The sequence below is a fragment of the Anoplophora glabripennis genome, unplaced genomic scaffold (genome assembly GCF_000390285.2).
Source record: "Anoplophora glabripennis isolate ALB-LARVAE unplaced genomic scaffold, Agla_2.0 scaffold11, whole genome shotgun sequence".
Lineage (NCBI taxonomy): Eukaryota > Metazoa > Arthropoda > Insecta > Coleoptera > Cerambycidae > Anoplophora > Anoplophora glabripennis.
This window is the reverse complement of record NW_019416496.1, coordinates 1,779,567-1,794,216: the sequence shown is the minus strand read 5'-3', so window position 1 is coordinate 1,794,216 and position 14,650 is coordinate 1,779,567. Positions and strand designations below refer to the sequence as shown.

General features: G+C 35.7%; 2 protein-coding genes across 2 annotated transcripts in view; both read right to left on the bottom strand.

The window, feature by feature from the left end:
- The window catches only part of LOC108907741 (carotenoid isomerooxygenase), a 9,974-nt gene extending 5,444 nt beyond the window's left edge, over positions 1 to 4,530 (bottom strand). The window contains exons 1-5 of the mRNA XM_023454747.1: positions 4,417 to 4,530; positions 1,714 to 1,828; positions 1,552 to 1,663; positions 1,149 to 1,295; positions 891 to 1,093 (exon numbers count right to left, since the gene is read on the bottom strand). Of these exons, the coding sequence (XP_023310515.1) occupies positions 891 to 1,093; positions 1,149 to 1,295; positions 1,552 to 1,663; positions 1,714 to 1,828; positions 4,417 to 4,530 (691 nt within the window). The remainder of the gene's footprint in view (positions 1 to 890; positions 1,094 to 1,148; positions 1,296 to 1,551; positions 1,664 to 1,713; positions 1,829 to 4,416) is intronic.
- A 150-nt stretch (positions 4,531 to 4,680) lies between these two features.
- On the bottom strand, positions 4,681 to 9,419 carry LOC108907817 (general transcription factor IIH subunit 4). The gene is made up of 9 exons (XM_018711628.1): positions 8,995 to 9,419; positions 8,833 to 8,937; positions 8,647 to 8,778; positions 8,407 to 8,592; positions 8,173 to 8,353; positions 7,541 to 7,624; positions 7,278 to 7,471; positions 6,978 to 7,218; positions 4,681 to 4,912 (listed from the first exon to the last, which is right to left on the bottom strand). Exons 1-9 carry the CDS (start codon positions 9,150 to 9,152, stop codon positions 4,769 to 4,771), a joined length of 1,425 nt encoding a protein of 474 aa, XP_018567144.1. The 5' UTR covers positions 9,153 to 9,419; the 3' UTR covers positions 4,681 to 4,768.
- Positions 9,420 to 14,650: the final 5,231 nt, after the last annotated feature.

Genomic DNA, 14,650 nt, shown 5'->3' with positions numbered 1-14,650 from the left:
GTAATATTGGAAGATTTTCGTTAACAATTAAGATACTCGGCCACTCCAAGCCTGTGTGGAAGAATAAAAGGACCTACTAGAGTATTTCCTAAAATTCCCATCCAAACGTTTAAACTGACATTATGTTGACATCTTGAAACAAATATTTCATGAGTATTTTCTTCCGACCATGAATGAACATTATGAAGGTTTATTGCACCTACTGTAGGAAAATTTGCTTCATCGGTGAAAAGTATATTCATTAGGAAATTTAAGTCATGCCCGGAAATATTAATGTACCATTGACAAAAATCCACACGGTTAGGTAAATCAGAGTCATTCAATTCTTGCACAGGTTGAAATCAATTGGTACTAATTATTGGTTGACAGAAAATGTCAATTTATTAATATGATAAATAATAATTTATTTGTTATGACATCCGCCTACTTTATTCTTACAAATTTTCACAATTACCCCTTTAGTGAACGATGAGGCATTTAATTTTTTTACTAGAAAACTATCGGTTTTATCAAAAAATTAGAAGATGTAAAAAAGTTGCGCAATAAATCAGTCTTCCTAATAAATATTTTGAAATAAATAATTTGCTTCATATAAAAAATTTCTAATAAAATATTGCAGTGGTGTTGACTGTTTCCCTCCTTTATAAAATACGCCAATGATCGAACAAATATTGAAAAGTTGCCTCTTTATTAGTAGGATGCTCATACCAAGCTTCGTGTCTCTAGCATTCCTCATGTTAAAGAAAAAAATGTGAATAAGGTATTTTTACTTCAATCCTTTTTTTTGGCTCTACATTCACTGGTACCATTTTTGCTACTTCATTTAAAAATACCCTGTATTTCTATTAGATAATTCACAAATATATATTGACAAATTGAATATACCTTACCGTCTTGCATCACATGAGGATGAGATGTATGGTTCACGATTGAAATATAGTTTCTAACATCTACAGCGTCTTCAGTGTTTAAAGATTCCGGATTCACTTTGTGGATAATAGGGGTTTCCCCGAAAGCGTACAACTCGTCGCCAAAGGGGTACACTGATATCATAGAGTTGTCTAAAGGTCCAACGTTAAACATGGCTGCGATTCTAAAATTTCGATCGACTTTAAGCTACGCACTAAAGTTTTTTCACTGTCGAATACCTCTGAAAAATCGTGTGACAGGGATCTGGCACCGATTTTGTTCCGAACTGTGTGGTGACGATCCTTTTTGCTGTAAACATTTGTTTGAACGTTTCGGAACGTAAAAATCTGCACTGGTAAGTTACTTCGCCGTTTTTTATCCCAAATCTGAAATAAATCGCTTAGTACGGAGAACCAAAGTTCTTCTAGGTCAAAATAGCAGTTTGAAAATGATTTATTGGCACTGGATACAAAATAGTTCAACTGGTTTACAAGAAATACGTCTATAAACCATTTTCAACACCATGCAGTGAGGAATCGGTATCTAAACGTTTTATTTTGACCTAGGAAGGAGCATCGTGTCGAAGTTTGTCCATCACATTAAGGGACAGTTTGTATAAAACAACAGAGCATAAGTTCGTACCTATGCAATAGCGCCAAGCTATCGAAAAGATGTGCAAATTCATGATCACCGACCTTCAGTAAGCCTGGACCGTTCCGAATCAGAGAACCGTTAAGCCAGTTTGGAATGTCGCCTAAGGATATTGTTCTTGTCAAAAGTACCCTTACTAATAGGACCTTTTACCTGTAATTTTGCCTTGTAAGGGTCCAATTACTTCCTCTTCGCATGATCGTAACCAAACGTTTGCGTCACAGTTAGGATACAGCTTTGTTTCTTTATTTGATGGGGAACTAATTTTCTAGAAACAAGTACACTTTATTTTTAAGGTTTTAGCAATAACAAACAAAAATTATAGTTGCCACCTGATCGTGACTGTTAGTCTACACTGGACACTGGACAGTGGATACTGGACGCAAAGTCCGTGACGGGAGGATAGTCCAGTGGAGTATATATTACATTTCTTTACAAACATTCAACTATAATCTGCAGTCTGTTTCCTTTTTCAACAGAAGAAAATCATTTTTAATATGTGTATAATTATGTTTATACGTACATCTTTTTTTATTAAAAATATTATGTATCTGGTATAGACGAATGTTTTTTAGAAATAAATAAAACAAAATAAAAATATCAACTTTTCCAATAATGAACAAACAACATACAGACCGACAAAAATAAGTTTGCACTAAGGCAGAGCTGCGCAAGATTGAAAAAGCAAGCATTCGGTTAGAAGAAATTGTACGCAGGAGCGCAAATGTCTCCATCTGTCGTGCTGTCTCCCAACTGTGCCATTCAAATGGCAACAGTAGGAAGTGACCTGCTATATTGCAGGTACTTGTTGCACGACTGCCACCCACAGAGGGCGAAGACAATGTTTTAATTGTCAGTGTTGCGAGAAACAACTACTCCGAGGGCTATGTGCCCCTACCGGCATTGAATTATACTCGCAACACCTAGTGCAACAGCTAGGGTCGTTCGTCAGTTTACCCACCAGGCACAGACCGGTTTCGGACTTATTAGTCCTCATCAGTGTCATAGGTGAGACAACCGACGGACGAACCAGCTGTTTTGCGTCGTATCGTCACGACGAAAAAAAAAAATAATAAGAAGCAGTTGCCGTGTCCAGTGCGTATTTGTGGGCGGAGCTACCTCAGAAACAAACTTATTTGTGTCAGTCTGTACGTACATCAATAAAATATGTTTTTCAATGAAATTTGTGCACAGTAAAAATTATAATTCGTTTTCGCTGTTTTGATTATTGTTTATAGCTAAATATTTACGTAGAGAACGTACATACATCATTAAATAATATATGTATAAGTTTATAATTTTCATGTAAGGGCGGCAGCCACCCTTAGCTTTGAGGACCAGAAATATACAGTATATTAATACGATTTATGAATCATTTGAATCTATAGGTGTAAATTTTAACATTTCTGTTGTAGTTAAAAAGTTGGAAAACAACTTATTAAAGAAAAAATATACACGGTGATTCACAACTTATCCAAAAAAATTTGGGATTAGATAAGTCAATATCGTAAAAAAATGTTTCGTAAAATCCATTTCCGAGAAGCAAATTATTGAAGTTGTGGTATTTAAAACCCTTACATCTCTTAGTCTCTAACGTCATTCGCTTTGTGCTCGTACGCAATCCGCTCACTATCCACGTGGCAGCAGAGACGATTCCAAACACTGAAATCCGAATTTAGTATTAACATTTTTGCGATAGTGTTTACATTACTTTTTCGTGTCAAAAATGGCTCACGTGTATAGCAACACGGAGTTGATGGTGTTGTTTTAATTTATGGTGAAGTATTTGTGTTATGGTGAATCAATACAACATTTGTGTTAGTTCGTAGAAACCTAGTACGAAGGGCCCAATGTGTTTAACGTCGGTGGACAAAATTTTCAACAATTTTATTAATTAATAATGACAATTGCGGCAAAAACCGTTGAATTTGCTAGTATAAAATAGGTGTTACAACTTTTTTTCCTTGTACAGATTTTTCATTACAAAAAGGTACATATCTACAATGTATATGTAATTTTTGCTGTGTAATAGAAAATTTTAAAAAAATACTTATTTTTTATTATACCTGTGCATTTTGTGATNTAATTTTCATGTAAGCCACCCTTAGCTTTGAGGACCAGAAATATATATCCAGTATAGTAATACGATTTACGAATAACTTGAATCTATAGGTGTAAATTTTAACATTTTCTGTTGTAGTTAAAAAGTTGGAAAATATCTCATTAAAAAAAAAATATACACGGTGATTCACAACTTATCCAAACAAATTTGGGATTACATAAGTCAATATTGTAAAAAAATGTTTCGTAAAATCCATTTCCGAAAATCAAATTATTGAAGTTGTGGTATTTAAAACCCTTACATTGCTGGGCTACCGTAGTCTCTAGCGCCATTCGCTTTGTGCTCGTACGCAATCCGCTCACTATCCACGTGGCCGCAGGGGCGATACCAAATACTGAAATCCGAATTTAGTATTAACGTTTTTGCGATAGTGTTTACATTACTTTTTCGTGTCAAAAATGGTTCACGTGTATAGCAACACGGAGTTGATGGTGTCGTTTTAATTTATGGTGAAGGAAGATGGTAATTTTCAACAATTTTATTAATTAATAATGACAATAGCGGCAAAAACCGTTGAATTTGCTAGTATAAAATAGGTGTTACAAAATTTTTTTCCTTGTACAGATTTTTCATTACAAAAAGGTACATATCTACAATGTATATGTAATTTTTGCTGTGTAGGTAATAGAAAATTTTAAAAAATTACTTATTTTTTATTATACCTGTGTATTTTGTGATTTTGTGCTTCTCTAGAATAGAAATTAATATACCATAAAAACTCAGTACATACTTACCTCCCTTTTTATAAAACTCATCTGTTTCCGCTGAGGTAACGGAGACCATGTAAATATCGGACTAGTCTGTCCCGAAGGGCCTTTCCTATTTTCCATTTCTCTAAACTTATGCATTTTTAATTCTGAAATTAAGAACACGAACTTGACACTACTCTCCTCTGACGTCACCTCCTAATTGAATTAAAAGCCGGTTATATAAGGAAGATGGGATATTGATTTCTCAAGCGCTAATCCAATTTACAGAGGAATGAAGCAAAACAAGAATTTAAAAAGGAAATTAATTAGACTTTTATTCAGGACTTTTCACAATATAAATTTATTAAAACTAACTAATACTAGATAATTCTCAGTGCTAATTCCCCTTCGAATACCTTTTCCAAAATTTCTTCACGTCGTCGTGCGCGTATTTGTTTATGACTAACGTCCTTTTTTCCTTGTTGCACCATATTAACGAACCGTTGGACTGAGCGTACTCTTTCAGAACGTTAAAATCGGCCTGGAATAAAAGAAAATTTCGTGCATTATCTCATTATTGCCGATTTTTATTTTTTATATCAGTTACCATCTAGATTACAAGGCCTAACAGTATCGCGCGTGACGTCACATCAGTGGTGATAGATATTCGGTGAAACATTAAATGTCCTAATTGGAGTTAAAAAATGTTTAAAAAGGCTTCTAAATGGCATTGACATTCGAGAATTGAGCCTTTTGGCATATCCAGTTGATATTTTTTTATATAAAGCCTCACAGCTTCATCCATAACGTCACTTCAGTATCGATATACAGGGTATAGTAAAAGTACCGGAACGGCAGAATAACTTGGCGGGAGAGCATTTTAAAGGAAAATGTTAAATACAAAAGTTTCAGGATTTCTCCCTGGCTATCCGATGGTGACCTTGACATTGACCTTGAAGATCATTTCAAGGTCAAGTGTGATTTTTCAAATGGGATCCTATAGTTTGACCCCAGAAATGAAAAGAGCAGAAAATTTTACGTTCAGATATGACCTTGAGCGACTCCTCCCTTTTGACCTTGGGGCCCCCACAAGCTCAAACTAACAAAAGTGTACTGGAACAGCAGAATAACTCGGCGGGAGAGCATTCTAGAGGAAAATATTAAATACAAAAGTTTTAGGATTTCTCCCTGGCTATCCGATGGTGACCTTGACACTGACCTTGATCTTGAAGATCATTTCAAGGTCAAATGTGATTTTTCAAATGGGACTCTATACTTTGACCCCAGAAATGAAAAGCAGAAAATTTTACGTTCAGATATGACCCTGAGTGACCCCTCTCTTTTGACCTTGGCCCCCCCACAAGGTCAAACTAACAAAAGTACAGGAACGGAAGAATAACTTGGTGGGAGAGCATTTTAGAGGAAAATGTTAAAAACTAAAGTTTCAGGATTTCTCAATGACTATTCGATAGTGAGCTCGACATTGACTTGAAAATCATATTTGCCCTTGAAATGATCTTCAAGGTCACCATCGGATAGTTAGCGAGAAATCCTGAAAAGTTTGTAATTAACATTTTCCCTAAAATGCTCTCCCGCCGAGTTATTCTGCCATTCCGATACTTTTGCTATACCCTGTATAGTCAGTATAACATTTCATAAGTTTTTTTTAATTTAAGCTAGAAATATGTTTTAAAAGGCTTCTAAACGGCATTGGCAGGCTAGAATTGAGCCTTGATATTTTTTTAATGTAAAGCCTCACAGCTACGACTCACGTGACGTCACTTCAGTGATGACAGATAGTCATTTAATAAGTTTTTTGGATTTGAGTTAGAAATTTCTTATACAGGGTGGGCCATTTTAATATACGCACCCGTTTCTCCGTATCTACGCGATACGGACAATGTTCAAGACAATGGGGGCTTTGACCTTGAGATTAATTTTCAAGGTCATTCCTAGGTCGGCGTTTTTTAAAATAGGAACCCTTATTTTTGACACCGGATTCGAAAAGAACGGGAAATTTTACGTCCAATATGATATTTTCAAGTTTGTTTTCGAGACCTAGAGAAGGTTAATTCAAGGGCAAATGCTAAAAAACTGCCTGGTAGCTGTTTATTTGTTTTATGGCGGAATAAACTGTGGTGAAGGTACCTTTATGGGAAATATCAACCTCAAATATGACGATGACCTTAACAATGTTAACCTTGTGGTCATTTTTAAGGTCATTTTAATGTTGATGTTTTATTTTTAATGGAAGGAAAACTTTGTTTTTGACACCGTATTAAAAAAAAGGTGAACAATTTAACGTCAGAACTGAAATTTTAATTGTTCTTGTTGTTCCGACCTTGAGAAGGTCAAATGTTGGATATTTGCTTGCTAGCCGTTTATTTAATTTTTTGGGCTGATTTAACGTTGTGAAGGTACCATTAAAAGGAAGATCAAACTCAAATTTGACAACGACCTTGACCTTAAGGTCAATTGTCAAGGTCACTTGAAGGTCCCTGTGTTTTTTTAACCCAAATTTTATTTTTCCTACTTCAATATCCATAAAAATTCAGTACACCTGTACAAACTGAAGCCAACGATTTTTTTTACGTCGTCATCCTCACCTGCGACAAAAACTGACTGTACAAAACCCCCTCGTTGTAAGTGAGCCTGTTCCTCTCCATCTCCCACAGTTTGATTTGATCGACGACGGTGGGCGGCAGTGGTTGCTTGTTCTCGGCCTGCAGCATCTGGGGGTGAGCGTGTTGCTTGAGGTAGCCTATTATCTGGTCCGCGGTGATGCCCCCTCGGAAAGCCTGTCTCACCGACTCCCGGGTTATGACGCCTACCACTAAATTCGGAAATCTGGAAAACGAAATCGACTGCCGCAATAGAAAATTTTCGTCGGAAGTAGCCGTGTATACCTGTACATGAGGTCGGTGAAGAGGCCTATCAAGGCCACCTGCAAATTGGAATCTGTATAGGCGTAGACCCTGTAATTCGTTTCGACGATGATGTACCCCTTGGGGGCGTCCTCCTCTAAGTCGGCCGCGCCCTTGCTTTGGCTGCAGGTGATGTTGAGCGCCAAGCGCGTCGGGTAGAACCGGCCCGCTTTGCGCTAATATAGAAAAAAAGTCGAAAAGACAGTGGTTCGCTTTCAGGATTAGTTTGACAAAAAGACATTTACCTTTCTCTGGTACACCAAGCCAAATTCTCTGAGGTGCTGTAGGAAAATCAGTAAACCGGGACTCATACCTTCAGTACTGTAATCCTAAAAATTAATGTTTATTCGCTATTTGGACAACAATTTTGTAAATGTTACACAATGGTGGTCCGACTATTTTTATTGAGCTTTTAGAATTAGTGGATTACCAAACAACAACGATAATTTGTTGTATGATTCTGATAAAAAATAAAATAAATAAAAAACTACACATCTTAAAAAGTAAAGAAAATATTACAAAAAAAAGTGTTAAAAAATATGTATTAATTCGTTTGAGGAAATTTGTAATACATGATAATATAAAAAGACATTAAAGAATAAAATTTGATAAAAGTTCCCTAGAATTTTACTGTACTCTCATTTTCATTTTCGGAATAACGCTGTCACAATGTAAATTTTAATATGGCGCCAGAGCTCTAAAAATTTTTTTCGGAAAAACAAGAGAACAAGGGTCTCACAAACTTGAAAATAGATTAATCCCATAATTTCAAAGAAATCGAAGATATCAACAAATTATCATAATTTCTTGGAAATTTACCTGTTCCCAAACTTCGACTAAAAAAAATCGAACCACTCACGCTAGCTTCAAACATTACCTTTCCTAACGTACTAAAACTAAGTTGGAATAGAAACGTCAAACATTCCACCAGATCTAAGCCTCGCTCCTCGACCGTATCCAGGTACTGTAGCAAGAAATGCCAGACTTGCGCCTGCCGATCTAACAATAAAAATTGGAATCCTTGTCTGGTTATCACAGGGCTGCCATCTTCCTCATCGCTAAGGAATATCACACGATATCATACAAAAAGCACATACACAAAAAGTATTACCGTTTCATAAGGTTCGCGTGTAGCAAAATTCTCACAGCATCTGCGGAAATCCCTTCCTGCTGCTGCGACCCCACCATATAATGCAGAACACATTCCCACCTCTCCAAGGAATAAGCGTCTAAGAAAGTTACATCTCTCGCTTTACTATCTGCCTCTAACGCAGACGACATACTCCATGGTTTACCCCTAATAGGTATTTATTATTAGAAATGTACATTATCTGAACGTTTAATACCATACCCTCCAAGTAGTGCCACTTTGAGGTTTCTTTTAAACGTCGATGAGAGTATCCAACCTAAAAGACCGCCGGGAATAGCAGCCTCCTGCCATACCGAGAGCTCACTCAGTACTTTACTTACATACACGTGTTCTCTAAAAAATTAACATTAACTATTTAATTTTAACCGTGTCAATAAATACACTTACTTGGAAAAAGCTTGCGAACCCCAGGAGGCTACGACGGCTTGTGGAACAGGTTGTTCTACAAAAAGTATCCTTATAACATATTGTCGGGCTAATTCAGGTAATTCTCTAAAATCATCAGCAATTTTAGAACAATAGCAATCTCCTAAATGAGTACTAGCTTACCTATACACAGCTAAACATATAGTGGGGTGATTGTACAGTTTCTCAAGTACATTCGGCGATCGGGTCTTTAGGTAATCGTAAAGGTTTTTACACTCTAAATTGGTTTGTTTGATTAAAGTACTCTCGTGGCTGGAAGAACCTAAACCATTATCTGCCATTTAAAATAGTTTTGAACAAACTAAACCTGTATTTATTTACAATTCTTGATTGTTTGTGAATCATTTATAGGTTAGGATATGTATTTTATCGTAAATAAGACATTCCGGCTTAACAGAGAAGCACAGTTCCACAATGTCTAAGATATAAATGTAGAAAAGGGCACTGTTGTGGCACATACGTTTGTTTATTTAAAAGGAATTGGCTTTAGGTAAAATACTAGAAAAATGTATTTTAATTAAAATGACTTTAGTCGGATGGTCGGAATTTGGAGGGGAGTACTGAAACACAGAATTGATCCAGGTTTGACAATAGACGGTAAATAAAAACACTAAGGTTAAGACTGGATCCACATGCTTACGTGATNACTGATTTATTGCGCAACTTTTTTACCTCTTGTAATTTTTCGATAAAACCGATAGTTTTTTAGTAAAAAAATTAGATGCGTCATCGTTCACTAAAGGGGTAATTGCGAAAATTTTTAAAAATAAAGTAGGCGGATGTCAACAAATAAATTGTTATTGGGACATGTATTAGGTGAAGTTATTTATCTGAAATAAAATTTAATACAAACGAAAAACAAGAAGTGCAAAATTAAATTAAAGAATATTCTCGAAATAATTTCCATTTTGCTGCAAGCATAACCTAATAGTCTGTTGAAGTTATAACGCACTCGCACAAACAATTCTTGGTTATTACGAAGGTCATCTGCTGCCTGAAATATTCTTAAGAGTAGTTCTTCTAAGGAGGCAACATGAGTGGCATAAACAATTCTTTTTATGTGTCTCTACAAAAAGAAATCCATAGGAGTTAGGTCAGGTGAACGTGCAGGCCAACAAACAGGGCCATCACGACCACGACCAATCCAGCAATTCGGATAATTTAAATTTAACCATTCTCTAACGGCAAGTGGCCTGTGCAGGTGCCCCATCGTGCATATACCACATCACCTGAAGTGTAGTGAGGGATACATCCTCAAGTAATGTTGGAAGATTTTCGTTAAAAAATCTAAGATATTCGGCCACTCCAAGCCTGTGTGGAAGAATAAAAGGACCTACTAGAGTATTTCCTAAAATTCCCATCCAAACGTTTAAACTGACATTATGTTGACATCTTGAAACAAATATTTCATGAGTATTTTCTTCCGACCATGAATGAACATTATGAAGGTTTATTGCACCTACTGTAGGAAAATTTGCTTCATCGGTGAAAAGTATATTCATTAGGAAATTTAAGTCATGCCCGGAAATATTAATGTACCATTGACAAAAATCCACGCGGTTAGGTAAATCAGAGTCATTCAATTCTTGCACAGGTTGAAATCAATTGGTACTAATTATTGGTTGACAGAAAATGTCAATTTATTAATATGATAAATAATAATTTATTTGTTATGACATCCGCCTACTTTATTCTTACAAATTTTCACAATTACCCCTTTAGTGAACGATGAGGCATTTAATTTTTTTACTAGAAAACTATCGGTTTTATCAAAAAATTAGAAGATGTAAAAAAGTTGCGCAATAAATCAGTCTTCCTAATAAATATTTTGAAATAAATAATTTGCTTCATATAAAAAATTTCTAATAAAATATTGCAGTGGTGTTGACTGTTTCCCTCCTTTATAAAATACGCCAATGATCGAACAAATATTGAAAAGTTGCCTCTTTATTAGTAGGATGCTCATACCAAGCTTCGTGTCTCTAGCATTCCTCATGTTAAAGAAAAAAATGTGAATAAGGTATTTTTACTTCAATCCTTTTTTTTGGCTCTACATTCACTGGTACCATTTTTGCTACTTCATTTAAAAATACCCTGTATTTCTATTAGATAATTCACAAATATATATTGACAAATTGAATATACCTTACCGTCTTGCATCACATGAGGATGAGATGTATGGTTCACGATTGAAATATAGTTTCTAACATCTACAGCGTCTTCAGTGTTTAAAGATTCCGGATTCACTTTGTGGATAATAGGGGTTTCCCCGAAAGCGTACAACTCGTCGCCAAAGGGGTACACTGATATCATAGAGTTGTCTAAAGGTCCAACGTTAAACATGGCTGCGATTCTAAAATTTCGATCGACTTTAAGCTACGCACTAAAGTTTTTTCACTGTCGAATACCTCTGAAAAATCGTGTGACAGGGATCTGGCACCGATTTTGTTCCGAACTGTGTGGTGACGATCCTTTTTGCTGTAAACATTTGTTTGAACGTTTCGGAACGTAAAAATCTGCACTGGTAAGTTACTTCGCCGTTTTTTATCCCAAATCTGAAATAAATCGCTTAGTACGGAGAACCAAAGTTCTTCTAGGTCAAAATAGCAGTTTGAAAATGATTTATTGGCACTGGATACAAAATAGTTCAACTGGTTTACAAGAAATACGTCTATAAACCATTTTCAACACCATGCAGTGAGGAATCGGTATCTAAACGTTTTATTTTGACCTAGGAAGGAGCATCGTGTCGAAGTTTGTCCATCACATTAAGGGACAGTTTGTATAAAACAACAGAGCATAAGTTCGTACCTATGCAATAGCGCCAAGCTATCGAAAAGATGTGCAAATTCATGATCACCGACCTTCAGTAAGCCTGGACCGTTCCGAATCAGAGAACCGTTAAGCCAGTTTGGAATGTCGCCTAAGGATATTGTTCTTGTCAAAAGTACCCTTACTAATAGGACCTTTTACCTGTAATTTTGCCTTGTAAGGGTCCAATTACTTCCTCTTCGCATGATCGTAACCAAACGTTTGCGTCACAGTTAGGATACAGCTTTGTTTCTTTATTTGATGGGGAACTAATTTTCTAGAAACAAGTACACTTTATTTTTAAGGTTTTAGCAATAACAAACAAAAATTATAGTTGCCACCTGATCGTGACTGTTAGTCTACACTGGACACTGGACAGTGGATACTGGACGCAAAGTCCGTGACGGGAGGATAGTCCAGTGGAGTATATATTACATTTCTTTACAAACATTCAACTATAATCTGCAGTCTGTTTCCTTTTTCAACAGAAGAAAATCATTTTTAATATGTGTATAATTATGTTTATACGTACATCTTTTTTTATTAAAAATATTATGTATCTGGTATAGACGAATGTTTTTTAGAAATAAATAAAACAAAATAAAAATATCAACTTTTCCAATAATGAACAAACAACATACAGACCGACAAAAATAAGTTTGCACTAAGGCAGAGCTGCGCAAGATTGAAAAAGCAAGCATTCGGTTAGAAGAAATTGTACGCAGGAGCGCAAATGTCTCCATCTGTCGTGCTGTCTCCCAACTGTGCCATTCAAATGGCAACAGTAGGAAGGGACCTGCTATATTGCAGGTACTTGTTGCACGACTGCCACCCACAGAGGGCGAAGACAATGTTTTAATTGTCAGTGTTGCGAGAAACAACTACTCCGAGGACTATATGACCCTACCGGCATTGAATTATACTCGCAACACCTAGTGCAACAGCTAGGGTCGTTCGTCAGTTTACCCACCAGGCACAGACCGGTTTCGGACTTATTAGTCCTCATCAGTGTCATAGGTGAGACAACCGACGGACGAACCAGCTGTTTTGCGTCGTATCGTCACGACGAAAAAAAAAAATAATAAGAAGCAGTTGCCGTGTCCAGTGCGTATTTGTGGGCGGAGCTACCTCAGAAACAAACTTATTTGTGTCGGTCTGTAAGTACATCAATAAAATATGTTTTTCAATGAAATTTGTGCACAGTACAAATTATAATTCGTTTTCGCTGTTTTGATTATTGTTTATAGCTAAATATTTACGTAGAGAACGTACATACATCATTAAATAATATATGTATAAGTTTATAATTTTCATGTAAGCCACCCTTAGCTTTGAGGACCAGAAATATATATCCAGTATAGTAATACGATTTACGAATAACTTGAATCTATAGGTGTAAATTTTAACATTTTCTGTTGTAGTTAAAAAGTTGGAAAATATCTCATTAAAAAAAAAATATACACGGTGATTCACAACTTATCCAAACAAATTTGGGATTACATAAGTCAATATTGTAAAAAAATGTTTCGTAAAATCCATTTCCGAAAATCAAATTATTGAAGTTGTGGTATTTAAAACCCTTACATTGCTGGGCTACCGTAGTCTCTAGCGCCATTCGCTTTGTGCTCGTACGCAATCCGCTCACTATCCACGTGGCCGCAGGGGCGATACCAAATACTGAAATCCGAATTTAGTATTAACGTTTTTGCGATAGTGTTTACATTACTTTTTCGTGTCAAAAATGGTTCACGTGTATAGCAACACGGAGTTGATGGTGTCGTTTTAATTTATGGTGAAGGAAGATGGTAATTTTCAACAATTTTATTAATTAATAATGACAATAGCGGCAAAAACCGTTGAATTTGCTAGTATAAAATAGGTGTTACAAAATTTTTTTCCTTGTACAGATTTTTCATTACAAAAAGGTATATACCTACGATGTATATGTAATTTTTGCTGTGTAGGTAATAGAAAATTTTAAAAAATTACTTATTTTTTATTATACCTGTGTATTTTGTGATTTTGTGCTTCTCTAGAATAGAAATTAATATACCATAAAAACTCAGTACATACTTACCTCCCTTTTTATAAAACTCATCTGTTTCCGCTGAGGTAACGGAGACCATGTAAATATCGGACTAGTCTGTCCCGAAGGGCCTTTCCTATTTTCCATTTCTCTAAACTTATGCATTTTTAATTCTGAAATTAAGAACACGAACTTGACACTACTCTCCTCTGACGTCACCTCCTAATTGAATTAAAAGCCGGTTATATAAGGAAGATGGGATATTGATTTCTCAAGCGCTAATCCAATTTACAGAGGAATGAAGCAAAACAAGAATTTAAAAAGGAAATTAATTAGACTTTTATTCAGGACTTTTCACAATATAAATTTATTAAAACTAACTAATACTAGATAATTCTCAGTGCTAATTCCCCTTCGAATACCTTTTCCAAAATTTCTTCACGTCGTCGTGCGCGTATTTGTTTATGACTAACGTCCTTTTTTCCTTGTTGCACCATATTAACGAACCGTTGGACTGAGCGTACTCTTTCAGAACGTTAAAATCGGCCTGGAATAAAAGAAAATTTCGTGCATTATCTCATTATTGCCGATTTTTATTTTTTATATCAGTTACCATCTAGATTACAAGGCCTAACAGCATCGCGCGTGACGTCACATCAGTGGTGATAGATATTCGGTGAAACATTAAATGTCCTACTTGGAGTTAAAAAATGTTTAAAAAGGCTTCTAAATGGCATTGACATTCGAGAATTGAGCCTTTTCGCATATCCAGTTGATATTTTTTTATATAAAGCCTCACAGCTTCATCCATAACGTCACTTCAGTATCGATATACAGGGTATAGTAAAAGTACCGGAACGGCAGAATAACTTGGCGGGAGAGCATTTTAAAGGAAAATGTTAAATACAAAAGTTTCAGGATTTCTCCCTGGCTATCCGATAG